Here is a 27,653-nt window from a genome sequence, read left to right as displayed (position 1 = left end):
TGTGCTTTATAAAGTCTCAACATTACATCCTTCCCTTTATATTCTAGTCCTCTTGAAATGAATGCTAACACCACATTTGCCTTCCTCACCACAGACTCAACCTGCAAATTATCCAGTAGGGAATCCTGCACAAAGACTCCCAAGACCCTTTGCACCTCAGTTTTTTTGTATTTTCTCTCTATGTAGACAATAGTCAACACTTCCATTTCTTCTACTAAAGCACGTGACCATACACTGTATTCCATCTGCCACTTCTTTGCCCATTCTCCTAATCTGTCTAAGTCCTTCTGTAGCCTCCATGTTTCCATAAAACTAAATGCCCCTTTGTCTATCTTTGTATCATCTGCAAACTTTGCAACAAAGCCATCAATTCCATCATCCAAATCATCAACATATAACATAAAAAGAATGGGTCCCAACACAGACCCTTGTGGAACACCACTGGTCACTGGCAGCCAACCTGAAAAGGCTCCTTTTATTCCCACTCTTTGCCTCCTGCCTCTCATCCACTGCTTTATCCATGCTAGAATCATTCCTGTAATACCATGGGTTCATAGCATGTTAAGCAACCTCATGTGGCACCTTGTCAAAGGACTTCTGAAAATCCAAGTACACAACCTCGACTGACTCTCCCTTGTCTGTCCTGCTTGTTATTTTCTCTAAGACTCCCAACAGAGTTGTCAGGTGAGATTTTCCCTTGAGGAAACCATGCTGACTACGGCCTATTTTATGATGTTCCTCCAAGTACCCTGAAACCACACCCTTAACCATCAACACCAACATTTTCCCAACTACTGAGGTGAGACTAAGTGGCCTATAATTTCCATTGTTCTACTTCTCCCCCTTTTAGAAGAGTGGAGTGTCATTTGCAATTTTGAAAGATCATTACTAATGCCTTCTGAATCTCTTCAGCCACCTCTTTTGGAACTCTGATGTGTACACCAACTGTTCCAGGTGACTCATCTACCTTCAGTCCTTTCAGTTTCCCAAGAACCTCCTCTGTAGTAATGGTAATTTCACGCATTTGCAACCTGACACTTGGAACTTCCACTATACTGCTAGTATCTTCCACAGTGGAGAATAATGCAAAATTCTTATTCAATTCATCCACCCTTTCCTTGTCCCCCATTACTACCTCTCCAATCTTGTTTTCCAGTAATCTGTTATCCATTCTTGCCTCCCTTTTACACTTTATGTATCTGAAGAAACTTTTGGTATTCTCTTTAGTACTATTGGCTAGCTTACTTTCATATTCCATCTTCATCTTAATGACTTTTTTAGTTGCCTTCAGTTGGTATTAAAAGCTTCCAAATCTCCTGAATTCCCACTAATTTTTGCTCTATTATATGGCTTCTCTTTGGCTCTTATCTTGGCTTTGACTTCCCTTATTAGCCATGTTGTGCCTTTAGAATACTTCTTCCTCTTTGGATATATATATTCTGTGCCTTCCAAATTGCTTCCAGAAATTGCTGCTCTGCTGTCATCCCTGCCAGTGTTCTTTTTTTAATCAAGTCTGGCCAACTCCTCTCTCATGCCTCTGTAATTTCCTTTACTCCACTGTAATACAGATACACCTGACTTTAGCTTCTCTTTCTCAAATTTCAGAGTGAATTCAATCGTATTATGATCACTTACCTGGAAGTGTTCTTTTTACCTTAAGCTCCTTAATCAATTCTGGTTCATTGCACAGCACCCAATCCAGAAGAGCTGATCCTCTAGTGGGCTCAACCACGAGCTGCTCTAAAAAGCCATCTCATAGGTATTCCAGAAACTCCACCTCCTGGAATCCCATACCAATCTGATTTTCCCAATCTACCTGCATATTGAAGTCCCCCATGGCTATTGCAATGTTGCCCTTTTGGTGTGCATTTTCAATCTCCCATTGTAATTTGTAGACCAAATCCTTACTACTGAGGGTCTGTATATAACTCCCATCAGGGGCTTTTTACCCTTTTAGTTCTTTAGCTTTATCCACAATGATTTAACACCTTCCAACTCTATGTCACCTCTTTCTAATGATGTAATTTCATTTTTTTTACCAACAGTACCATGCCTTCCTGTCTGTCCTTATGATACAACATGTATCGTTGGACATTAAGTTCACAGCTAGGGAGTACTTTTAAATCAATCTAGATGGTTACTTGGCTTGAATGCTTTTTTTTCTCTTGTGTAATTTCATACTGAGGAGAGCTTAGGCACCTGCTTCTCACACGTTCCCTGTGAGGGCATTTACAGTGCTTATCTGTACAAGCTAAATGGCTGGCTGCTGTCACCTCATGCTCTTCTACTTGGATCTCACTGGGAATGGTGTAGAGTCCTAGTGGCTTACGAAGGGTGATTGATAAGTTTGTGGCCTATGGTAGAAGGAGACAATTTTAGAAAACCTGGCACAGTTATTTTTCAACATAGTCCCCTCCTACATTTACACGCTTAGTCCAGCCGTCTTGGAGCATACGGATCTTGGACCTCCAGAAAGTGTGCACAGCAGGGGTGATTATGCAGAAAGTTTGAAGTTAATAACTCATCAGGGTTGATTGATAAGTTCGCAGCCTAGGGTAGAAGGAGATGAGTTATTAACTTCAAACTTTCTGCATAATCACTCAAAGTGTTGAACTGCTTGTGCATGCAACGAGAGCTGTATAACTCATCTCCTTCTACCCTAGGCCACGAACTTATCAATCACCCCTGCTGTGGACAGTTTCTGGAGGTCCAAGATCCATATGCTTCACGACCGCTGGACTAAGAGTGTAAATGTAGGAGGGGACTATGTTGAAAAGTAAATGTGCCAGGTTTTGCTAAAATTGACTCCTTCTATCATGGGCATGAACTTATCAATCACCCCTGGTAGAATGAACTTTGAGACAGTGACGCATGTTGACTAGCTTCCAGCTAACTTAATTGATGGGTGGGTGCCTGCAATATTTAAAAAAAGAAAATAAATAAATTTGTGACGTTTGTAACTATTTTAATTTTAAAGGGAGTGGCAGATTATTAGGGCTGCTCTTCCACATGGCAAGATTTGAGTCATTAGAGTGGATTGCAACTGAACTGATCCAGCAGGAAAAATATGTAGGAAGAGATAAGGTCAAGCTGCCTCCTCCCCAATCCTGTTTTAAACAAACATGGCTAAAATTGAGATAGTATGTCCTCCACTAACCACCCCCCCATTGCCACCTGCCCCTTTCTCAGAGGATAAAATATCATTAAAATGCCTTAAGATATTAAACTGTAAACATTGAAAACTACCTAGCATTGTTATTCTGAAGCAGCAGTTCCCAGCCTTTTTTTATGCCGTGGATCCTTACCATTAACTGAGGGGTCTGTGGACCCTGGGTTGGGAACCCCTGTTTTAAAGACTGGGTTTCCATGTTATTTCAGTAATAGTTCCATTGAATAAAGCTGTTGAAATAAGGTCTGCCAGGTTTTATATTTTGGCCATGCCTTAGTTTTATTTAGTGTGGACACGTGGCCAAGTGGTTAAGGTGTTCGACTGGCGATCTGAAGGTCGTGAGTTCGAGCCCCAGCCGAGGCAGCGTGTTGTGTCCTTGAGCAAGGCACTTAACCACACAGTGCTCTGCGACGACACTGGTGCCAAGCTGTATGGGCCAAGCTAATGCCCTTCCCTTGCACAACATCGGTGTCATGGAGAAGGGAGGAGACTTGCAGCATGGGCAACTGCCGGTCTTCCATACAACCTTACCCAGGCCTGCGCCCTGGCGAGTGAAGACTTTCCAGGTGCAGACCCATGGTCTCGCAAGACTAACGGATGCCTTTTAGTTTTATTTACAATACTTGCCCTTCTGGTTTGAAGAGCAAGTATGAAACTTCTCCCTTTATAAAGGTTAAGATTCCAGTTCGATTTTTCTTTTCCCCCTAAAAATTGGCATGAACACAATGGCTGATCAGCCTCCTCGTGTGCCATACATTGCATGCAAAGTGATATTTAGCTGTTCAGTTTTCAAGTAAGCCCCAGTGTTCAGTTGGATGTGTATCTCTGTGCTTTTTTACCCATGTTGCCTTTGCAGAACCGCAATACACTGGATGCTTGCCTGGATGCTCTAGGCTTTGTGCCTGTGGACTCACTTTTGTTCTGAATGCTATTTGCTTACTTCTATTATTTGCACAATCTATTTTTTTTCCTCTGCTCACTGGCTGTTTGACGGTCTTTTTTAGTATGGGTTCTTCGTTTTGTGGCTGCCTGTAAGGAGACGAATCAAGGTTGTATAATGTATCCATTCTTTGATAATAAATGTACTTTCAACTTTGAACTTTAGAAGCTGTTTGTCCTGACCAATTGATGGTGATGACAGGGTCATGTACCATGACTACTAACTCTGAACCTAGATTACCTTTCAGGTATTTATTTGAGTAAAGAAAATACTGTTTGCAAGAAACTTCATTCATATTATAACTCATGAAAGGATTGTGAAACCCCATTTGACTTACTAATATCCTTGCCCTGTCTGACTTATGTGTGATCAAAGACCCAGCAATATGGCTAAATTTTAACTACCTCCTGAATGCAGAGCCACCTGGGGGTTGGGCACTAAATGCTTGCCTCATCAAGGTAGCGTAGTGGTTAGTGTGACATTATTACAGTGCGGGGTGTTGCAGTTCAGAACTTAGTTCCAGCGCTGTCTGTAAGAAGTTTGCACATTCCCCCTGTCACCGCGTGAGTTTCCTCTGGGTGCTCCGGTTTCCTCTGCAGTCCAAAGACATACCAGTTACTAGGTTAGTTGGTCATTGTAAGTTGTTCTGTGAATAGACTAGGGTTAAATAGGTGGATTGGTGGGCAGCAAAGCATGTCGGACCAGAAGGGCCTGTTCTGTGCTGTATCTCTAAATAAAAAATAAAAATAAATAGATTGTAAATCCCATGAATTGCTTAGTGAAATGAATACAAAGTGGGAGAAAAAAAGGTGCTCTGGATTCCTGATCATGAGCATCCCCTAAGTAATAGGTCATCTTGGTCTCCAGATATAAACCAATTTGAAATGAATTATTTTTCTGCAGATGGATTCCCTGATGAATTTGGAAAGCTGAATTTGAAACTTAGTTACAGACCAGATGTGGAACAGATCTGGATCACTGTGGTACAGGTGAGCTCTAAGTGTGCCCTGTGAATGCTATAATCTTGCTTGTTGCTTCGCTCCCACCTTGTATACCTCCTCTGGATGACAACGTCCCGTTGACCGAAGACTCCGTTTCCTAATTCATTACAAAGGGAAACCAGTCTCGAGTTCCTTCACCTTGGCTCCACACGAATTTCCACTCCATCTATCTGTTTCACTATATTTGGAACTGATGTATTGTCGTTGGCCTCCACAGCTGCTTGTGGTAAAGAGTTCCACAGATTCACCACCCTCTCTGCATTCTAAAAGGAAGTCCCTCTATTCTGAATTCCACAGATTCACCACTCTCTGACTAAAGAAATTTGTCCTCCTCTCCGTTCTAAATGGGTGCCCTTCTATTCTAAGGCTGTGTCCTCTGGTCTTAGACTCTCCCACCATAGGAAACATCCTCTCCATATCCACTCTATCACCATTTGATAGGTTTCAATTCCAGTGAATACAGACCCAGAGCCATCAAATGTTTTTCATATGACAAGCAATTCAAACCTGCAATCATTTTTGTGAACCTCCTTTGAATCCTTTCCAGTTTCAGCACATCTTTTCAAAGATAAGGGTCCTAAAATTTCTCACAATACTCCAGGCGAGGCCTTACCAGTGCTTTATGAAGTCTCAGCAGTACATCCTTGGTTTTATATTGTAGTCTTTTTGAAATGAATGCTAACATTGTATTTGCTCTCCTCACCACAGATTCAACCTGCAAATTAACCTTTAGGGAACCCTGCACAAGGACTTCCAAGTGCCCTTATGCCTCAGTTTTTTGTATTTTCTCTCCATTTAGCAAATAGTCAACCTTTTTGTTTCTTCTACTGAAGTGCATGACCACACACTTCCTGGCACTCTATTCCATCTGCCATTTCTTGGCCCATTCTCCTAAGCTATCTGAGTCTGTCTGTAGCCTCTAATTCCTTAAAATGACCTGCCCCTACACCAATCTTCATATCATCTGGAGACCTTGCAAAAAAAGCTACCAATTCCATCATTCAAATCATTGATATATAATGTAAAAAGGATCGGTCCCAACCCAGACCCCTGTGGGACAACACTAGTCACCGGCAGCCAGCCACCCTTTATTCCCACTCTCTGCCTCCTGCCTATCAACCAACAACTTTATCCATGCTAGAAACTTTCCTGTAATACCATGGGCTCATAGCTTGTTCAGCACCCTCATGTGTGGCACCTTGTCAAAGGCCTTCTGCAGATCCCAGTACATAACATCAACCAATTCTCCTTTGTCCATCTTGCTTTTTACTTCTTCAAAGAATTCCAACAGATTTGTTGGGCCAATTTTTCCCTTGAGGGAACCATGCTGACTACAGCCTATTTTATCATGTGCCTCCAAGTAGCCTGAGGCCTCATCCTTAATATCTTCCCACCCAGACTAACTGGCTGATAGTTTCCTTTCTTCCGCCTCAGGAATATAATGTGTCTCCTTGGACATTAAGCTCCCAGCTATAATCTTTCAGCTGTGATTCACTGATGCCTACATCATACCTGCCAGTCTGCAACTCTGTTGCAAGTTCATCTACCTTATTCAGTGTACTGCGTGAATTCGGATACAATACCTGCTGTCCTGTATTCACCCTTTTCGATTTTGTCACACCATGCTCAACCTTTTGATTCTTAACTTTGTCTGAGGTCTTACCAACAGCTGCCTCCACAACCTCTCCACTAACATTTCTGGCACTCTGGTTCCCATCCCCCTACAACTCCACCGTACAGCATTGAGGTATTAGTCCCTCTCCAGTTCAGGTGCAAACCGTCCCCTTTTGTACAGGTCCCACCTTCCCTGGAAGTTAGCCCAATGTGACTTTCCACTGTTAGGTCATCCTCCCCAAAAGTATCCAAAGTGGTATACCTGTTGTTGAGGGGATAGCCACAGGGGTACTCTGCATTGGCTCCTTAACTCCTTTCCCCTTCCTGACTGTCATCCAGTTTCCTGTGTCCTGCACTTTGGGTGTAACTACCCCTCTATATGTCCTATCTGTCACCCCCTCAGCCTCCCGAATGATCCGTAGCTCATCCAGTTCCAACTCCTTAATGCAGTTTGTTAGAAGCTGCAGCTGGATGCACTTCTGGCAGTTATAGTGGTCAGGGACGCTGGAGGTTTCCCTTCCTTTCCACATCCTGCAAGAGGAGTATTGTACTATCCTGCCTGTCATCTTTACCTAGCAGAGCAGATATAAAGAAGAGAAGGAAAAAAAACTTGAACATTTCTTTCCCTGAGTGAAGCCTCAAAGAGCTAAAGCCTTAAAATCACCATTCTGACTATGTCCACTCAGGTGACAGCTTCTAGTCAAAGCTCTATTACACTGCCATGAACCACTCCTGCCTTTTATCCTTGGGCGGTGGACCTGATCGAAGTGCCTTCCTTTCCAAACTTCCGATGTCCAGATTGGCCACTGGTCAAAGCTCTGTTATGTTGCCGCAAACTATTCCTGTCTTTTATCCTCGGTGGTGGACGTGATTGAAGTCTTCTCCTCTCCAAACGTCCAATGTCTGGATTAGCCACTGGTCAAAGCTCTATTACTGGGAATGGGTGTCAAATACATCTGATTCTACAGGAGATATAACACAGAAACAGGTCCTACAACCCAATTTATCCACACGAGCCAAGCTGGCTACCTAAGCTAGTTCCATTTAACTGCATTTGTCCCTTATGATTCCAGGAATGAAAGGGTTATCATATGAGGAACGTTTGATGGCACTGGGTCTGTACCCACTGGAATTCAGAAGGATGAGGGGGGACCTCATTGAAACCTTTCAAATGTTGAAAGGCCTAGACAGAGTAGATGTGGAAAGGATGTTTCCCATGGTGGGAGAGTCTAGGACAAGGGGGCACAGCCTCAGGATAGAGGAGGGCCCTTTCAAAACAGAGATGTGAATTTTTTTTTGTCAAAGGTTGGTGGAATCTGTTGCCACATGCAGCTGTGGAGGCCAGGTCGTTGGGTGTTTTTAAGGCAGAGATTGATAGGTTCTTGATTGGACATGGCATCAAAGGTTACGGGGAGAAGGCTGGAAACTGGCTGGGTTGAGGAGATGGGTAAAAAGGATCAGCCACGATTGAATGGCGGAGCAGACTCAATGGGCCAGATGGCCTAATTCTGCTCCCATGTCTTATGTCCCTCTAAATCGTTCCTATCCATGTATCAGTCCAACTATCTTTTAAAATTGTAACAGCTCTTCCACATGCTCTGGCAGTTCACTCCACATATTTATCACCCGCTGTGTTGGGGAAACTTGCTCCTCATGTCCTCGTTACGGTTTCCCCTCTCACCTTAAAACATCAGCTTTAGACTCTCCTACCCTGGGTTGGGGGGAGAAAGACTATTCATCATATCTATGGTTTAATGAACCTCCCTTTCTGGTCACCCCTCAGCCTTCTATGCTCTAAGGCAAGATTCCCAATCTGGGGTGCACAGACCCTCCCCTCCCCGGTTAATGGTAGAGATCCATGACATAAAAAAGATTGGAACCCCCCTCCCCCCGCCGCTCTAAGGGTAACAGTCCCAGCCTATGTAGTCTCTTCCTCAAGACCTGTAGTGCTGCTATAGGGTTTCATAAATAAAACGCAGAGGTGTTTTAATTTTAAGGGAAACTGTAACAACTAACTTTATTGTAAACCAAATGCAGAACCTAAAGCCTGGTAGAAAACTTCACATAATTATGTCATCATGTCAGACTAGCCTCTTAAAGTGAACCTCAGCTTAATGTCAGTGGCTGTGAATTAGGCATATATTTCAAGCCCTTGCATTACCTTACACAGGTAACATCATTATGAACATTTTCTGCACCCTTTCCAACATAATGATATCCTTCCCATAGCTGAGTGACCAGAACTACACACAATATTCCAAATGTGGTCTTGTAGGGTAATGTAATAGGTGAAAATATGCATAATTGACAACCACCGACATTGAGTTGGAGTTCACTTTAAGAGGCTGGTCTGATGTGATGACATAATTACATTTTTTTTTAAGTGCACTTTATGATTTATGTTTAGAGAACAATAAAGGAGTTGTTACGGTTTCCCTTAAACTTAAAACAGCTCTGCCATTTTATTTATGAAAACCTAGTCTCGCCAACTTATACAACTGTATCATGATATCCCATCTAATACAGCATCTTGTGAATGGATCCACTTGAGTTTCTCAACTAACTTTTTCTACACTAATAAGCATGCAGTCCTGTAAAAATGATAACATACAACAGAGTGCAAAAGTATTCCTCTTGCAGGTTACATTAAAGGGAATATATACTGTGCATATTTTTTGTCAGTATACTTAGCAAATTGTTTCTTCACTCTTTAACAGATTAGGGATTTGTATCTGTACAGCAAACCCACAGAAAAAGTGAATGTGTATCTTAAAGGGACAATAACAATCCCAAAGCCAGTGCAGTTCAGGTCATCTGTGAAAGATGCTGGCACAGTAAGTATTCTTTAACTAATTCCTAACTAATTATGAGTGCTGCAATAGGACTATGGAACTATTAACTGTATATTTATTACAATAAGCCACCATGGATTATCAACTGGTAATATATTGACCCTGATGGAATCAATTGAACAGTGGTTGTGGGTGGATGGAGAATGGGGTCGGGGGGGGGGGCTCTAACCCATGGATTTCCTAAAAGAAAGCCTGTACTGTACTGATGTGCCGATGCTGTGGTTTTGCAGAGAGTTGGGAGTTCTTGTGTCAAGTTACTAGTCATGTCCCACAATCTCTTTGACCCACTACCATCAGGAAGGAGGTACAGGAGTGTTAGCACTAGGATTGCTAGACTGGGTAACAGCTTCTTCCCCCAGGCTGTGAGACCAATGAATACTCTGCCACCGGCGGGGTCTCGTCACTGAGACAGCGAGCTGTTTACTGTATTGTTTATCTGTGCTTCACACTACATGCATTTTGAATTGTACTTTATTAACTTTTTATGATAATATTTTGTTTTATGTACTGTGTGTGATATGTTTTCTGAGTCCAGAGTAACATAGTTTTCTTTGGTTTTATGTATGTGTAGTCAATTCACAATAAACGTGAACTTGAACAACCATTCCTTAACCCCAGGTAATTAAAGCATCTGCCACCTTCTGTGAAGTGACGTCTGCATTCATAGTCCCAGCCCTGTTCATCTAGTTAATTTTCAATCATTGTTAGCAAAGTCTGGAATTTGAGATGCCTTCCATGAGGAAATTTTAGACTCTTGCAGTCGCAGGAAGTTGACTACACCTGTGAACCTGTCAGTTACAAGGAAGGAGAGTGGGAACAGGGGAAATCCAACCGGGCCAGGGATCTGTTAAATAGGCCAGGTAAACCAGAACTAGCGAGGCCCCTGGTGGACAGACCCCAGTAACCAGGATAGTGGAGGTTTTGAGACATCCGAGTTGTGTAGGTGTCACAATCAGAGGAAGCATAGATCGATTATGTTCGATACTAAGGCAGTGGAGGATTGGGGTTAGGATAGCAAATGTGATGAGGTGAAAGATCAACCGTGTTCTTATGGAATGATAGAGCAGGTACACATGGCCTGCTCCTGCTTTTATTATGAGAGACTGGTACGAGAATTTGGGAGAAAAGACCAGGCAAAAGGAAACAGTGGAAGAAAAGAGCTTTGGGAATAGAGGAAGAAGATCATTACAGCAGGAAAATGAAGAGATGGGGACGTAGCAGTTGGATTGTGAGGGGAATATTCTGGCTTCTACTCCCTTCCTTTCCAACCCTGACTTGGCCCATAATGTCAACTGTTTATTCCCCTCCATAGATCCTGCCTGATTTGCTGAGTTTCCTGCAGCATTCTGTGCGTTGATAATCGGAGAAAATCTGCAGATGCTGGAAATCAAAGTAATACACTCCAAGTGCTGGAGAACAGGTCAGGCAGCATCTATGGAGGGGGAAAAAACAGTTATCAGGACTTAATAATAAAAAAAAATGACCAAGGAAGCTGAGGTAAATTTAGCATTTTAGCTAGAGGTGTGGAAGGCAAGAGACTACTAATGCCAATAAGGTAGGCTGGGGGAAGTTGTTTCTATTCTTACTCATGAATAAGGGCATTTGTTGACCATACTTCAGTGACTGTGCATTGAGTGGCTTGCCAGTCTAAATCAGAGCATCTCTAAATCAACAACAACCCTGTGGGACTGAAATCCTATGGGCTGGACTTGGAATGACTCTACCTTCATCAGGGAGCCTTGGAGAGTTGGATGGATTTTAACAACAGTTTCATGTTTACCATTTCAATAGCAAGTTTTTAAATTCAACGAGTGTATATTTAATTACTTGAATACCAATGTGGTATTTTACCATTTTACCATTATAGTACTGTACTGTGTCTATCAAGCCATAATATCAGCTGGTTGCATCACTGTCTGTTATGGAGGGGTCACTGCACAGGATCAGAAAAAAGCTCTAGAGGGTTTTAAACTCAGCCAGCTCCTCTAACCTCCCTACCATCAAAAGGCAATGCCTCAACAATCCCTAAGGACCCCCACCAATCAAGACATGCCCTTTTCTCATTGCTACCATCAGAGGAGGTGCAGGAGACTGAAGGTACACACTCACTGCTTCAGCTTCTTCCCTTCTGCCATAGATTTTTGAATGGACAATGAACTATATGTGCTCTTTTTGCACTATATATACAGGACTGTGCAAAAGTCTGAGACATAAAATAATTCTGTAAAGTGAAAATGCTTTCAAAAATAATAAAATAAAAAGTTTCTAAGTATCAAAATACTATTAAGAGCAGTAAACAGTAAAAAACTAAATCAAAGCAATATTTGGTGTGACCAACCTTTGCCTTTAAAACTGAATTAATTCTCTCAGGTTCATTGTCGTACAGTTTTATAAGAAAATTGGCAGGTAGGTTGTTCTAAACATCTTGGAGAACTTGTCACAGTTCTTCTGCAGACTTTGGCTGTCTCACTTGCTTCTCTCTCTCCAGGTAATCCCAGACAGCTAGATGATGTTGAGATCAGGACTGTGTGGAGGACGTACATGAAACCATCTTAAAAATTCAGGGTGCCTAAGACTTTTGCAAAATACTGTATTTGTCAACATGGCGTGCCATGGGAGGGGTGCGGGACAGGTGGCAGAGGAGTGTCAGGGATGGAGATTGGCATGGAAGCAGACACACCCAGCCCTGAGACACCAAACATGGTCATTTGATTGCAAACAATTGATTTATTGATCATTACAGAATGTGTGTGTGTGTCTCTCTCTCTCTCACTTCCCGCTCCTTCCCCTTTTCCAAACCATGATTCCCCTCTCCCTGCCCCTTCCCACTCTCAGTTCACAATAGAAACCCATAACAAAATCAGGTTTATCATCACTCACATATGTCATGATTTTTGTTTGTGGCAAAGTTGTATGTATGTGTGTATAGTATACACACACACACACACACACACACACACACACACACACACACACACACACACACACACACACACATATATACACACAATGCTGCCACAAAACAACAAATTTCATGACATATGTCAGTGATAAATCTGATTGTGCTTCTGACAAGGTTACCAAGCACACAGTACACAATTCCATAGTGCATTGGATAGAGATTAACTCACTGTTTTTCCTTTGCTTTTCCAGACTTTGGTGTTCATGGAAACATTTGTATTTAACATCAAACTGCCCCTTCTTCAAACACACGGCCTGGTAATCAAAGTTGTTACCCAGCTGCCTCGGAAGAGGGTCATTGGTGAATGCGCGATGTCACTTAGAGAACTGAGCAGTGTGGAGTCAGACCTTTGGCTGAATATTAATCCACTGTCAAAGATCCCGGTGAGTTTACATCAGCTTTCAATCTGGCGATCCATTGCTTGAACTGGACTGGTTCCACCATGATGTGTGGTCCACATTGGCATTAAAAAGAGTAAATGCTGGAAACATTCAGCAGAGCAATCAATGACTATGGAAGGAGAAACATTTAACATTTGGGGTCTAGGACTCTGCATTGGAACTGAGGAAGAAAATCAAGTTGAGTCCAGTTGGTTTATAGGGGTGATGGGTGAAAAGCAGAACATTTTTTCAGTCCACCTGATTTTCTGCTGCCTGCTGTATTAAACCCCCATCTCACTCTCACTCTGACCTATCGGTCTTGGGCCTTCTGCACTATCACAATGAGGCCCAGTGCAAGCTGAGGAAACAATGGTTTATCTTATGTCTGGGCATTTTGCAGCCATCAATCCTCCATAGTACATTATCCTACTTTGGATAACTCTCTGTTTCAGAATATTTTTTACTTGCTACTCCTTTATCCCCCTCTTTATTTTTATAGTTTAACCTGCTGGTTATGTTCCTGTAATCCACATTATACATTATAGAGACTTTACAACATTAGCACCACAATGACACTGGCCATCTGCCCCTCAAGCCTGGTCTACCATTCATTAGGATCATGGCTGATCCAATTTTGATCTCAGCATCACTTTGCCCCTCTCTCTTCCCTTGTAGTTCAAATACCTGTTAACCTCCACCATGGGCAAACTCAGTGACTCTGCCTTCACAGGGAGAGAATTCCAAAGATATGTGACTCTGAGGCAAGAATTTCTTCCTCATAGAAAATAGAATATACAACATTACAGCCTAGAAGTAGGCCCTTCAGCCCACAACGTCATGCCAAATCAATTGGTAATCAAGTGGCCAACTGAATTAATCCCTTCTGCTTACACAATATCCATCCATTTTCCCTCACATTCATGTGCCTATCTAAACATCCCTTAAAAGTTACTAATTTATTGCCCCTACCACCACTCCAAGCAGCTCATCCAGGCACCCACCACTTTGTGCTTAAAGTGAAATGCCCCTCACGTCTCCTTTGTAGTTACCCTCTCACCTTAAATGCATGACCTCTGATATTAGACTTTTCAATCCTGGGAAAAGGATACTGCCATCTTGTGTTAAATGGGTAACTCCTTATTTTGAAATTATTGATCCTAGTTCCAGATACCCCTTTTAAGATTGTTCTTAAAAATGTATCCACTTTGGTGATAAATTATGTGATGTCCCCTCTAACTCTTGAGAGCACCAGGCCTGTGCCTACATTCTGAGCATCTTAACTCCCTTGCCCAAATCATGAGAATGCTGGTGAAAATTAAGCCATAGACAATCAAAGTCAAGAAAGAGAACAAAAAAATAGGGACTGGACAAAAACAATGAGAGCCTTCCATTTGTACAGTACTTTGGAAAACCTCCGATCCTCTCAGTACTTTACAGGCAATGAACTAGATTTGAGGTCTAGTCACTGTTATAACACAGGGTGGGTGACAGTGAACTAATTTTCAGGTCTAGTCACTGTTATAACATAGGGTGGGTGACAATGAACTAGTTTTGAGGTCTAGTCACTGTTATAGCACAGGGTAGGTGACAATGAACTAGTTTTGAGGTCCAGTCACTGTTATAGCACAGGGTGGGTGACAATGAACTAGTTTCGAGGTCTAGTCACTGTTACAGCATGGGGGAGGTGACAATGAACTAGTTTTGAGGTCTAGTCACTGTTATAGCACAGGGTGGGTGATAATGAACTAGTTTTGAGGTCTAGGCACTGTTATAACATAGGGTGGGTGACAATGAACTAGTTTTGAGGTCTGGTCGCTGTTACAACACAGGGTAGGTGACAATGAACTAGTTTTGAGGTCCAGTCACTGTTATAGCACGGGGTAGGTGACAATGAACTAGTTTTGAGGTCTGGTCGCTGTTACAACACAGGGTAGGTGACAATGAACTAGTTTTGAGGTCCAGTCACTGTTATAGCACAGGGTGGGTGACAATGAACTAGTTTCGAGGTCTAGTCACTGTTACAGCACGGGGGAGGTGACAATGAACTAGTTTTGAGGTCTAGTCACTGTTATAGCACAGGGGAGGTGACAATGAACTAGTTTTGAGGTCTAGTCACTGTTACAACACAGGGTGGGTGACAATGAATCAATGCAAAGCAAGATCACATAATCTGCAATCTGGTGAGTGCATCGGTCTGAACTCTCCTGTTGGTCAGTTGAGTGCCTTATGTAATTTCAAGGTTCAAATTAAATTTATTATCAAGGTAGATATATGTCATCATATACAGCATGAGATTTATTTTCTTGTGGGCAAACTCAATAAATAGAATAATAACCATAACAGAATCAATGAAAGACTGCACCAGCTAGGCATTCAAACCAGTAGGCAAAACGTGAAAATACAAAAAGAAAGAAATAATGATAACAATAAATAAATAAGCAATAAATATCGAGAATGTGTGATGAAGAGTCCTTGAAAGTGAGTCCATAACATATGGGAACATTTCAGTGACAGGGAAAATGAAATAGTGAAGTTATCCCCTTTGGTTCAAAAGCCTGATGTTTGAGGGGTAATAACTGTTCCTGAACCTTGTGGCGTGAGTCCTGAAGCTCCTCTACCTTCTTCCTGATGACAGCAGTGAGCAGCGAGCATGTCCTGGGTGGTGCGGGACCCTGATGATGGATGCTGCTTTCCTGCAACAACACCCCATGTAGATCTGCTCAGTGGTGGGAGGGCTTTACCCGTGATGGATCTACAGAAGGGAAGGCAGGGCTTCAATCCCATCTCATGGTTGTAATAACACAGCATTGAAACAAGGCTCTCCGGCTCAAATAGGTTATGCTGACCAAGCTGTCTGCTGGTCAGATTTGCCTGTGTTTGGTCTGTGTCCCTCTAAACCGCAGGTTCCCAGCCTTTTTTTTATGCCATGGACTCCTACCATTAACCGAGGGACCCCAGGTTGGGAACTCATGGCCTAAACCTTTCCCGTCCATATAACCATGCAAATATTTTTGTTAATGTTGTGATTGGACCTGTGTCTATCACTTTTTCTGGCAGCTCATCACATAACAAAAATACAAGAGATTCTGCAGGTACAGGAAATGAAAAGCAACGGACACAACATGCTGGAGGAACTCAACAGGTCAGGCAGCTGCAGCAGCAGTCGTTGTTTTGGGCCAAAACGCTTCGTCACAACTTGGTGAAGGGTCTTGGCTCAAAGTATCGACTATTTAGTCCTTTCCCACAGATGCTACCTGAGCTGCTGGGTTCCACCAGCATTTTGTGTGTAGCTCATTGCATATACCCACCTACCTCTGTGTGGCAATCCTACCCCTTTAAATCTTTCTTCTCTCAACTTCAACCTACACCATCTAGTTTAAGACTTCTTTATTCTGGGTGAAAGACTGTGACCGTCCACATGCTCTGTATGATTTTTTAAAAATCTCCTTCAGAACATTAGAAAGTTTTTGACAAGAACAGGCCATTCGGTTCAGAAAAGCTTGCCAAATTCCTATCCCACATCTGGATTTTGTTTAGATCTAACTGTACTGATTCTCTTGCCAGAATGTTATCAGCCCTTCCCCCTAATTTTGTGTCATTGGCAAACTTTACTAGTTTATTTGTTATGTGCTTATCCAAATCATTAATGTAAATTAAAAACAGCAGTGGCCCCAAAACTGATCCCTGCGGAATCCCACTTTTAACATCCTCTAGATGGGAAAATGATCCTCTCACCATAACTCGTCATTTTCTGTTTTTGAGCCAATTCTGCACCATTCACACATCTTATCCTGAATCCCTACTTCCTATAATTTGATTATTAACCTCTTGTGGGGTACAAAAGCCTTCTGAAAGTGTAAGTAAATGATATCAACCGCTCTATTGTTATCATAAACTTTCCTCTTTATGGAACTTCAGCATACCAGTAAAACACAATTTCCTCTTTCTGAACCCGTGCTGACTTCCTGCAAATATGCCTGATCTTATCAGCTGCTTTTCCATCTCATTCTTCATATTGTTTCCACTATAAGTTGCCCTCAGTGTCTGTTACTGCAAGAAAAAAAAAATCCAAGCCTATCCAGTCTCTACTTGTAACTCAGAGCCACCAGTCTTAGCAGCTTCCTTCTGAATCTTTTCTGTGCCCTCTAACATAATCATATCCTTCCAGTAGTATACAGACCTGAGCTGCATATAATATCCTCGGTGCTATTTTGTACAACTCTAACATGATGTTTCATTTCTCGCACAAAATGCTGGGCGAACTCAGAAGGTCAGTTAGAATCTATGAAGAGGAATCAATAGTCAATGTTTCAACTGAAGAGTCTTGGTCTTCATCAGATGCTGCCTGACCTGCTGAGTTCCACCAGTGTTTGTGTACGTCACTCTGGGATGGTGCAGAATCTCTTGTGTCCCACCTCTTGTACAGGTTTTCCCCAGGTTACATCAGGGTTACATTTGCGAGAATTGTTCACACCCAGTAAGATTGGTGGCTAAGATTAACTGTGGCCACCAAATCCATATTGATGTTCTCCCAAATGCTCCTTCATAAATTTTACTTGCCTCTTCATGGAACTTCAGCATACTAGTAAAACAAGTTGGGTGTACAGAGATTTTTAGAATCTATACTTGGTGTCCCAAGGGATGCAATGGAAGTATAGCGGTTAGTATTACAACTTGAGGCGTCAGAGTCAGGGTTCAATTTTGATGTCCTCTGTAAGGAGTTTGTACATAATCTCTGCTACCCCATAGGTTTTCTCCAGTATGTTAATTGGTCGAAGTAAATGGTCCTGTGATTAGGCTGTGGTTAAATTGGTGAATTGCTGAGCATTAGGCTGGAAGTGCCTATTCCCCACTGTTCCCAACCTTTTTTTATGGTATGAATTGATACCATTAAGCAAGGGGTCTGTGGAGCCCAGGTTGGGGACCATTGCTGTAAATAAATAAATAAATGAACTGGTGAAGGCAAACTTACGATATGCGACACACTCAAAATACTGGGGGAACTCAGCAGGCCAGGCAGCATCTATGGAAATGAATAAACAGTCAGTGGTTTGGGGTAATACCCTTCTTCACTACTGAGAAGGAAGGGGGAGGGGACAGAGGCTAGCTGGAAGGTGATAGATGAAGTCAGGTGAGTGGGAAAGATCAAGGGCTGGTGAAGAAAGAATCCGATAGGAGAGGAGAATGGACAATAGGAAAAAGGGAAGGAGGAGAGGGCCTGGGGGAAGTAATAGGCAGGTGAGACGGTCAGAGTGGGGAATAGCGGAAGGCAGGAGGATGGAAATTTTGTTCACTGAAGGAGAAATCGATATTCATATGATCAGGTTGGAGGGTGCCCAGGCAGGATATAAGTTGTATTCCTCCTTCACCGCCCTGTCTAACTGTGTTGCCACTCTTGGGGAACTCTGTACTTATGCACCAGCTTCTCTGTTCTGCAACACTCTCCAGGGCCCTGTCATCACTGTCCAAATTTCCAAATGCATCACTTTGCCCTCAAGTGGTGCAACTGAATGGCAGTGTGCGTGACAGTAAATTATAAACATGACATTGTAGCATTCAACCTAAGTAACTCTGTTCAATTGTCTGGAGGCTTGAGCTCACAATACTGAATGAGAAATAAATTGCAACCTACCAAGCCATGTCTAAAACACCTAGTGTGAGTGAAGTTTGAATTTATTTATGTAACTTCCATGTTAATTCAACAGCGATGTTGCGAGCGTTGGAGGAAGTGAATTGCATTAATGGTTTGTGTTACTGTAATTGATCTGAAAACCTGCAAAGCCAGTTGGCCAAGGAGAGCTGGGAACAGAAACCACTCTTGATTTAAAAGATCTTTTCAGACTGAAGCATTTGAGCAGCAGTTTACAGTAACAATTCAGGTTTAGTGATTTTTCTCTGCAGTTAATTTACTGATCGTAATACAGAATAATCTGGCTCTAAGGAATATAATTTGTAAAATAATTGAACGGCTAATCAAGATCGTCATCCAGTGAAGAATTTTATGGATGGCTGAATTGTTGCAGCTGAGACTTTTTTTGGTTCAGAGATACAATGTAGTAACAGGCCCTTACAGTCCAACGAGCTCTTGCCACCCAATTAGATCTATGTGACCATTTAATCTGCTAACCGTACATCTTTGGGATGGGAGGAAACCAGAACACCAGGAGGAAACCCATGCGGTCACTGCGAGAGTGTACAGACTCCTTACAGGCTGCGGCAGGAATTGATAACAGGTTGCGGGCACTGTAAAACGTTATGCAAGTCACCGTGCAGCCCACATTCAATTTATTGAAATGTACAAGACTGCAGATGTCGGAAGTCTGGAGCAAAACATATTGGAGTCAATTCCCTCCATAGGTAGTGTCTGATTTGCCGAGTTCCTCCAGATCCTTTTGAGTGTTGGTTGAATTCTCTGAATTCATATTGAATCTTTCTCAGAGGAGGCCTGTGTAAACCCACTTCCTGTACAACTTGTGTATGGAGAGTACAAACTCTGAAACAGGCTACTCAGACCATCAACACATACAAGATGCTGGAGAAACTCAGCAGGCCAGGCAACATCTATGGAAAAGAGTACAGTCGACGTTTCAGGCCGAGACCCTTCATCAGGAATGGAGAAAAAAAGATGGGGAGCCAGAGTTAGCGGGTGGGGGGAGGGGAGGAAGAAACACAGGTGATAGGTGAAACCCGGCGGGGGGTAGAGGGATGAAGTAAAGAGCTGTGAAGGTGATAGGTGAAAGAGATACAGGGCTGGAAAAGGAGGAATCTGATAGGAGAGGACAGAAGTCCATGGAAGAAAGAAAAGGGGGAAGAGCACCGGAGGGAGGTGATGGGCAGGTATGGAGATGGGGTGAGAGAGGGAAAGGGGAATGGGGAATGGTGAAGTGGTGGGGAGGCATTACTGGAAGTTTGAGAAATTGATGTTTATGCCATCAGGTTGGAGGCTACCCAGATGGAATATAAGGTGTTGCTCCTCCAACCTGAGATTCCCCCTCCTCCGGCCCGCTATCTCTTTCACCATTCAACTTCCCAGCTCTTTACTTCACCCCTCCTGTTTTCACCAACCACCTTGTGTTTCTTCCTCCCTTCACCTCCCCCCCCCCACTCTCTAACTCTGATTACTCATCCTTTTTTCTATAGTCCTGGTGAAGGATCTCAGCCCGAAATGTTGACTATATTCTTTTCCGTAGATGCTGAGTTCCTCCAGCATTTTGTGTGTGTTGCTTGGATTTCTAGCTTCTGCACATGTTCTCTTGTTTGTGATTGGACTCAGCCCATCAAACAGCTCTTGTCACATCTACCAGAGTCTGCAGATCCTTCAACCACTTAAATCCATGGAACTGACATGAATGCAAGCCCAGTTTTATTGTGGCGATTGCCTAAAATGTTGTTCAATGGAGGATGGGAGCCAGCTTGTGGCTTTTTTAAAAGTAACACACACAAAATGCTGGAAGAACTCAGCAGGTCAGGCCTCATCTGTGGAGGGAAATGAACAGACAACATTTCAGGCACTGACAATTTATTACTCTCCATAGATGCTGCCTGACCTGCACAGTTCCTCCAATCTTATGTGTGTGTCACCCCAGATTTCCAGTATATGCAGATTCTCTTGCGATTTGTAACTTTATTTTTCATGGCTTTCCTTGTTTTTGACGATTGCTTGCTGATGTATAAATAGTTTCTTTCCTGTGTATTTTCACCCAGCCGTGCCACGCTCTTCTCCGGGTAGGAACTTGTTTCCAAGCTGCCAGCAATCGGGTCCAGCTACAAGTCCTGGAAGTCCAGAATCTGCCGAGTTCCTCACTTCCTTTGGCTCTAAGTAGGTGTTTTTTCAGAAATCTTGAAACTATTAATGAAATTTTTAAGGTGTTGCAGTAAACCTTAAAATAGATGAGTGTGTAGGTGGTGGGTTGTAATGGGGATGTGTTGGAGAATTTTTGGCATGATCATTATTGGGGAGAGAAAGCAATACGACAGGCCACAGGGTAGGATCCATTCACTACGGTAGTGAGGACCTGAGGTATGATGTTACACTGAGGCAGTGGGATGAAGGGATAACAGGTAAGTAGGTGTCAGGGATCGGTGAGTGATGGAGCAGCAAGGACTCGGAGACAGATATCCACGTGTTGCTTAAACATGGCAGTGACCTTGGGAAATGTGTATTCCACAGGAAAAATCCTATTAGAGTCATAGAGTGAAACAGCATAGGAACAGGCCTTCTACCCATCTATCCATGCTTATCATCACTACTAATCCTATTTACTGACTCTTGATACGTGGCCTCCTATGCCTTGGCAATTCAAGTGCTTCTTGTTGGAGAGAGTTTGTTGCAAAGGCAATTTATTGTAAATCAAGCAAGAAGTAGAAGCAGGAGGAATCCATTCAGCCCTTTGTGTCTGCTGTACTATTCAGCAATGTCCTGGGCAAAGGAAACACATAGTCATAAGGAACTACATCACAGTAACAGGCCCTGCAGCCAATCTGGTCCATGCCAAACCATTTAAACTGCCTGCTCCCATCGATCTAGAAACATAGAAAACCTACAGCATAATACAGGCCCTTTGGCCCACAAAGCTGTGCTGAACATGTCCCTACCTTAGAACTACCTAGGCTTTACCCATAGCCCTCTATTTTTCCATCCAGGAGTCTCTTAAAAGACCCTATCGTTTCCACCAAAACCACCGCCACTGGCAGCCCATTCCACGCACTCACCACTCTCTGCGTCAAACAAACTTACCACTGACATCTCCTCTGTACCTACTTCCAAGCACCTCTCATGCTAGCCATTTCAGCCCTGGGGAAAAGCCGCTGACCATCCACATGATCAATGCCTCTCATTATCTTGTACATCTCTATCAGGTCACCTCTCATCCTCTGTCGCTCCAAGGAGAAAAGGCCGAGTTCACTCAGCCTATTCTCATAAGGCATGCTCCCCAATCCAGGCAACATCTGCTCCAGGACCATAGCCCTCCCATTCGTATACCTATCTAAACTTCTCTTAAACATTGAAATTGAATTCACGTCCACCACTTGCACTGGCAGCATGTTCCACACACTCAACACCTTCTGAGTGAAGAAGTTTCCTCTCATGTTCCACTTAAACATTTCACCTTTCACCCTTAACCTATGACCTCTAGTTGTAGTCCTACACATCCTCAGTGGGGAAAAAACCTGCTTGCAATTACCCTATCTATACCCCTCATAATTTTGTTTATCTCTATCAAATCTTCTCTCTATCTTCTACATTCTAGGGAATGATATTATCTAGCATCTGATGGAACTCCTAGGAATATGTCTGTAATTTAACCAACTGCTGATTTGGAACTGAGCTTCAGCAGATTTAAACAAGATGAAACTGATTTAAGTAGCTTACCTAGGACATTACTTGATTATGCCCGACTCAAATCTTGGATGTAATTTTTTTTAGGGTTCACCAGAAAAGCAAATCAACATTTTATGTGGCTTTTTATGGGAGGAAATCTATGGGGAGAAGGACCAGTGATGTTCGATGATTCTGTGCTTTTCTGAGCTATAAAGACACAAACTTTACCTACTACTTTTCTATAAGGATCAAAGATCCTCATTCGCCATACATATTTGCATGTAATAGGAATTTGTCGTGATGTGTTGGCATGATATGCAACTAAACACAAGAATATTCAGCAATTATAAAGAATTATATGAGGGGTGATTCATAAGTTCGTGGCCTAAGGTAGAAGGAGTCAATTTTAGAAAACCCAGCACATTGATTTTTCGACATAGTCTTCTCCTACATATATACTCTTAGTCCAGCGGTCGTGGAGCATACAGATCCCTTCTTTGTAGAAGTGGTCCACAGCAGAGGTGATTGATAAGTTCGTGGAGATGAGTTATTAACTTAAACTTTCTGCATTATCACTCAGAGTTGAACTGCACATGCATGTAATGAGAGCGTCTTGGACGTCCAGGTGGTCCACAGCAGGGGTGATTGATAAGTTTGTGGCCTTAGGTAGAAGGAGATGTTAATGCAGAAAGTTTGAAGTTAATAACTCATCTCCTTCTACCTTAGGCCATGAACATATCAATCACCCCTGCTGTGGACCACTTTCTGGAGGTCCAAGAAGGGATCTACAAAGAAGGGATCGGTAAGCTCTACGACCGCTGGACTAGGTGTGTAAATGTAGGAAAAATAAATGTGTTAGGTTTTCTAAAAGTGACTCCTTCTACCTTAGGCCACGAACTTATTAATCACCCCTCTTATATAGATACAGAAATGGAATAAAATATGCATAAATACCAGCTTAGATTTGCAGTGTAAACAGCATTATATAAAGTGGTTTAAAGTGTTTACAGTGCATTGATTGAGGTAATAGAGGGGGTGGTGTTCGTCCAATTAGAACGGTTTATCAGATTAATTACCTCGGGGAAGAAACTTTTAAGATAACGTGAAGTTTTTTGATTTTTTAGCCCTATAGCGCTTTCTAGAAGGGAACTTTTGGAAAAGGCAATTTGCTGAGTGGATAGTGTCAGCAATGGGCTTTCCTGCCCGCTTTTTTGTGCTGGACAGATACAAGTCCCGCAGTGATTATGGACTACAGCCGGTGACCTTTCCTGCTGTCCTGAGGGTTCACCGTGGTTTTCATATATTGTGAGAGGATGCAGCACTACAACAGACAGTTCTAATAGTGTGTGCTTTCTCTGTCCAGCTTTCTATGTGAAAATAATGATGGAGACAAAGGATGGGCTGTTTGACACCAAGAAGACTCGCCCTCTGAAAGCTGTGAACGGCCAGGTGAAGTGGGGAGAAACATTTCTCTTCCCTGTTGCTCAAAATGAGCTCCTTTTCCAGAGAGTTAGTTTTACCCTGAAACTCTACAGCAAGAGTTCGGTCAGAAGAAAGCATCACTTGGGCCAGGTATGTCCTACTTATTCCACAGGCTGGGAATATCTACTGATGGCAGAGAAGCTCAAGTATGGCTCTTTCAAGACGTGCTGTTAAACTTGCTTTCAGAAAGAAAGCTGTGTGTTAAATGGAGAGCAGTGTGTGGGATAGGATCATAGAAACAGAGTGAGCAAGTGTGGAAAGAGAGGCTGCTCAGCATTTCCTGGCACTGCTCAGCTCGACCCAGCCCTCGACAGAAGCAGCTCAGGTGGTGTGCTTCACATCCACACCCACAGATCTCAGAGGCACAGCAGGTAACCTTTCCCACCTGGCATGCACAAGCAAAGCAGCACAGAATGTGAATGAAATTCCAACATTCAGTGCCGAGATACTGGATTATCACCATAAGACTGTAAGATCTAGGAGCAGAATTAGGCCATTTGGCCCATCGAGTCTGCTCTGCCATTTCATCATGGCTGATCTATTATTCCTCTTAGCCCCAATCTTCTTCTTCTTCCTTTATCCCTTCGTGCTCTAACCAATCAAAAATCTATCAACCTCTGCCTTAAATATACCCGATGACTTGGCTTTCACAGCCGCCCGTGGCAACGAATTCCACAGATTCACCACTCTCTGGCTAAAGAAATTTGTCCTCCTCTCCGTTCTAAATGGACACCCCTCTATTCTAAGGTTGTGTCCTCTGGTGTTAAACTCCTGTACATAGGAAACATCCTCTCCACATCCACTCTATTGAGGCCTTTCATCATTCAGTAGGTTTCAATGAGGTCACCCTTCATTCTTCTGTATTCCAGTGAGTACAGGCCCAAAGCCATCAAACACTCTTCATATGACAATCCTTCCAATCGTGGAATCATTTTCGTGAACCTGCTTTGAACCCTTTCTAAAGTCAGCACATCCTTCCTAGGATAAGGGGCCCAGAACTGCTCACAATACTCCAAGTGAGGCCTCTCCAGTTTTTTGCGATAACAGCAGGAACAAACAGTTAATCTGGACATTAACTGGGGTACCGAATCCGCTCACACTTGGATTTCCCACTTTAGGAAAAATAAACAGAAAATGCTGAATTTACTTAATGGTTTTGGGGGGTGGGGTTGAGGGGTTGCAGAGAGATGTTTTTTCTTCAGTGTTTCCTCTTTCCAGGTTAGTGGGTTTAGTTGTGGAGGCTTTGTGGTTCAGTGTGTGGGAAGGGAATAATGCTGCTGGAAGCTGCCAAAGAGAGAGGTTGACATTTGGAAGGCACATGGCAACCTAATCTAAGGTGTATAATACGGAAGGAAGGGGATTGATGTGAGGAAGAGTGGGCAGAGTTACAAAAATAATGCAATGTATAAATAGAGGTTGTTGCATTATTAGACATGGTCCAAAATTCCCCCATTGAATCCTTTCCTTGTCTATTGCACTTATTGATTGATTGAGTAGTTGTAACACTTTGAAATAGGAATTATAAATCAATATCTTGGGGACCTCCTTCAGCATATTTCAAAAACCTTGGCACCATTCCAAAAGTAAACAGTGTTGTTTCTGATCTGGGAGATAAATGTTTTTTTGTTCTGGCTGTTGTCTCAAAGCACAGGTGACACCCCAGTATCTCTGCATTGGATGTTGGAATTTCAATCACATTCAATGCTGCTCATATATGCCCTGTGGGAGTGGGTACTAGCTATGTTTCTGGGATCTGTGGATGTGGAGATTCCACCACCTGAGCCGTTTTGGTCGAGGGCTGTGTCAAGCTGAGCAGAGCTGGGAAATTCTGAGCAGACTTGTTCGCTCACTGAGTCACCAAGACTGGCAGTCACTCTGCCCACACTTGCTTCTTTAATCCTTTCCCACACACTATTTGTTTTCACTTAAAACATACTTTCAATTCAGACCATGAGCAGTTCCTATCATAACCTGGGGACTTACCGTACTTGAAGCTGGTGGGCGGAGAGCCTTTTATAGAAGACCAGTATTACATGGTGATGCTTTGGGCTTTTTAACCCACTACATGTCACCCATTTCATGACCTTACTGAACAAGGCCATTTATATCTAACAAAGCCAGTCAATGATGTAATTGTGCTAGCAAGTCTTGTTCACCATTGGCCCTCCCAAAGTCAATCTTTATTTATTTATTTATTGTTTATTTATTGAGATACGGCATGGAGTAGCCCTTTATGGCCCTTTGAGCCTTGCTCCCAGCAATCCCCCAATTTAATCCTAGCCTAACCACAGGATAACTTACAATGACCAATTAAACTATCAACCGGTGGAGTGAGACCTAGAGGAAACCCACACAGACATGGGGAGAACGTACAAACACCGTATAGGCAGCAGGTCACTGGTATTATAAAGTGTTGTGCTAACACTACAATCCTGCCCCATGAGTTAAAACAAATACATAGATCACAGCTGTTTTCCAAAGCACAATTTGCCAGGAGAACAGGCTTTGGGCACTAGCTTTATGGAAGACAGGAGAATGGGGTTGAGAGGATAATAAATGGGCCACAAAAGACAGGCGGAGCACACTCGAAGGGCTGAATGGCTTAATTCTGCTCCTTTGTCTTGTAGTAGATCAATGTAACCTATTTCCACCTGTTATCAATTTTTGTCACATTCTTGCTGCTGGCATAGACTGCTGACATGAAAATACGCCTGTAGCCTCAACCACCTCCTTTGAAGTCTGCTTATCTTTTACCTGCTCATGGACATATCAATCCTTCACCAGACAAGGGCTAGGGGAATGTAATAACTTGTAATTGTTTGTTATGTAGTTGGAGATTTCTGAGCCGTCTCAGCAACATAGGAACAGCTAGTGACAGAGTAAGTCATCACAAATAAGCTTTGAGGGGTGGGGAAGCAAATCGCACAATTTAACTGGGATGAGTTTTGCTTCAACAAGCCAGGTGATTGTTTGCATTGTGCAATGCAAGAATCACACCCTTCATGAGGTCATCATTGACATACTTGTATAAGTTTCCCTCTAGCCATTTAGTTTTACCACAAAGATACTTTTCATTAATGTTTCAATTAAATGGGCAAGGCAACACCATTGGTTTGGTTATCAATTACTGTACTCCTTGCACACAGATAAATGGCCAACATCAGCTGTATCACTTTCACTGGCTCATGTTTGACCATTCATTCTGTAGTTTCAAAAGATCTGTTTCCTCTCGGAAGCCAAAGAAGCCTTTGTAGTACCAGGCCTCTTAAATTACAGTACAAATAAATCTGTAAGGGCTTGAATTACAGGCTTAGTTTAGAACTCCGAAAATTACATTGAGAAATGTACTACTAAACCTTTCTTGAAATGTACTGCACGGAGTGGTGGGTGCATGAAATGCACTACCAGGAATGGTTTTAGAGACAGATACAGTAGAGGCATTTAAGAGACACATAGATGTAAGTAAAATGGAGACCTACATGTGAGGGAAGAGTGAGATTGATCTTAGAGTAGGTTAAAAAGTCAACACAACTTTGTTTACCCTTTGACTCACCAAATTTTGGGAGTTCATAGAATACAGAATAATACTGTGCTGTGCTGTTCTATGTTCTATGAACTTCCGAACTCTGGTGAGTCAGAGGCTAAAGTAGGGGAGGCGAAACACTTGTGCTTTATATTTTTTTGCCAAATTGTGGGCTGAAGGACAAGAAAAGGGGGTGGTTGTGGTTATTTATATTTCGCAATGGTGGCACCTACCTTAATTTTAACAACTAATTGAGTCTACCCACAGCTGAGCAGACTTTCCAGACTTTGGGAAGCTTCCCACATAGAGGAGGTGCGATGGCCAGAATCCAGGAGGGAGCTGGCCCAGGAGGAGTAATTGGGTGGAGAGTCCTGACAGTCATTTGGTAACTTCCCTCCCTTACAAGAC

At 42.7% G+C, this 27,653-nt stretch overlaps 1 protein-coding gene across 1 annotated transcript in view; it reads left to right on the top strand.

Annotated features, from left to right (window-relative positions):
• LOC140206063 (tandem C2 domains nuclear protein) overlaps nt 1–27,653 on the top strand; it is a 99,589-nt gene that overhangs the window by 60,141 nt on the left and 11,795 nt on the right. Inside the window, exons 8-12 of the mRNA XM_072274162.1 lie at nt 5,013–5,098; nt 9,442–9,558; nt 12,730–12,921; nt 20,623–20,737; nt 23,604–23,812. Of these exons, the coding sequence (XP_072130263.1) occupies nt 5,013–5,098; nt 9,442–9,558; nt 12,730–12,921; nt 20,623–20,737; nt 23,604–23,812 (719 nt within the window). The remainder of the gene's footprint in view (nt 1–5,012; nt 5,099–9,441; nt 9,559–12,729; nt 12,922–20,622; nt 20,738–23,603; nt 23,813–27,653) is intronic.

This window comes from Mobula birostris, chromosome 1, assembly GCF_030028105.1.
Source record: "Mobula birostris isolate sMobBir1 chromosome 1, sMobBir1.hap1, whole genome shotgun sequence".
NCBI lineage: Eukaryota > Metazoa > Chordata > Chondrichthyes > Myliobatiformes > Myliobatidae > Mobula > Mobula birostris.
The sequence above is the reverse complement of the archived record's forward strand: the minus strand, read 5'-3'. Positions and strand labels throughout refer to the sequence as shown.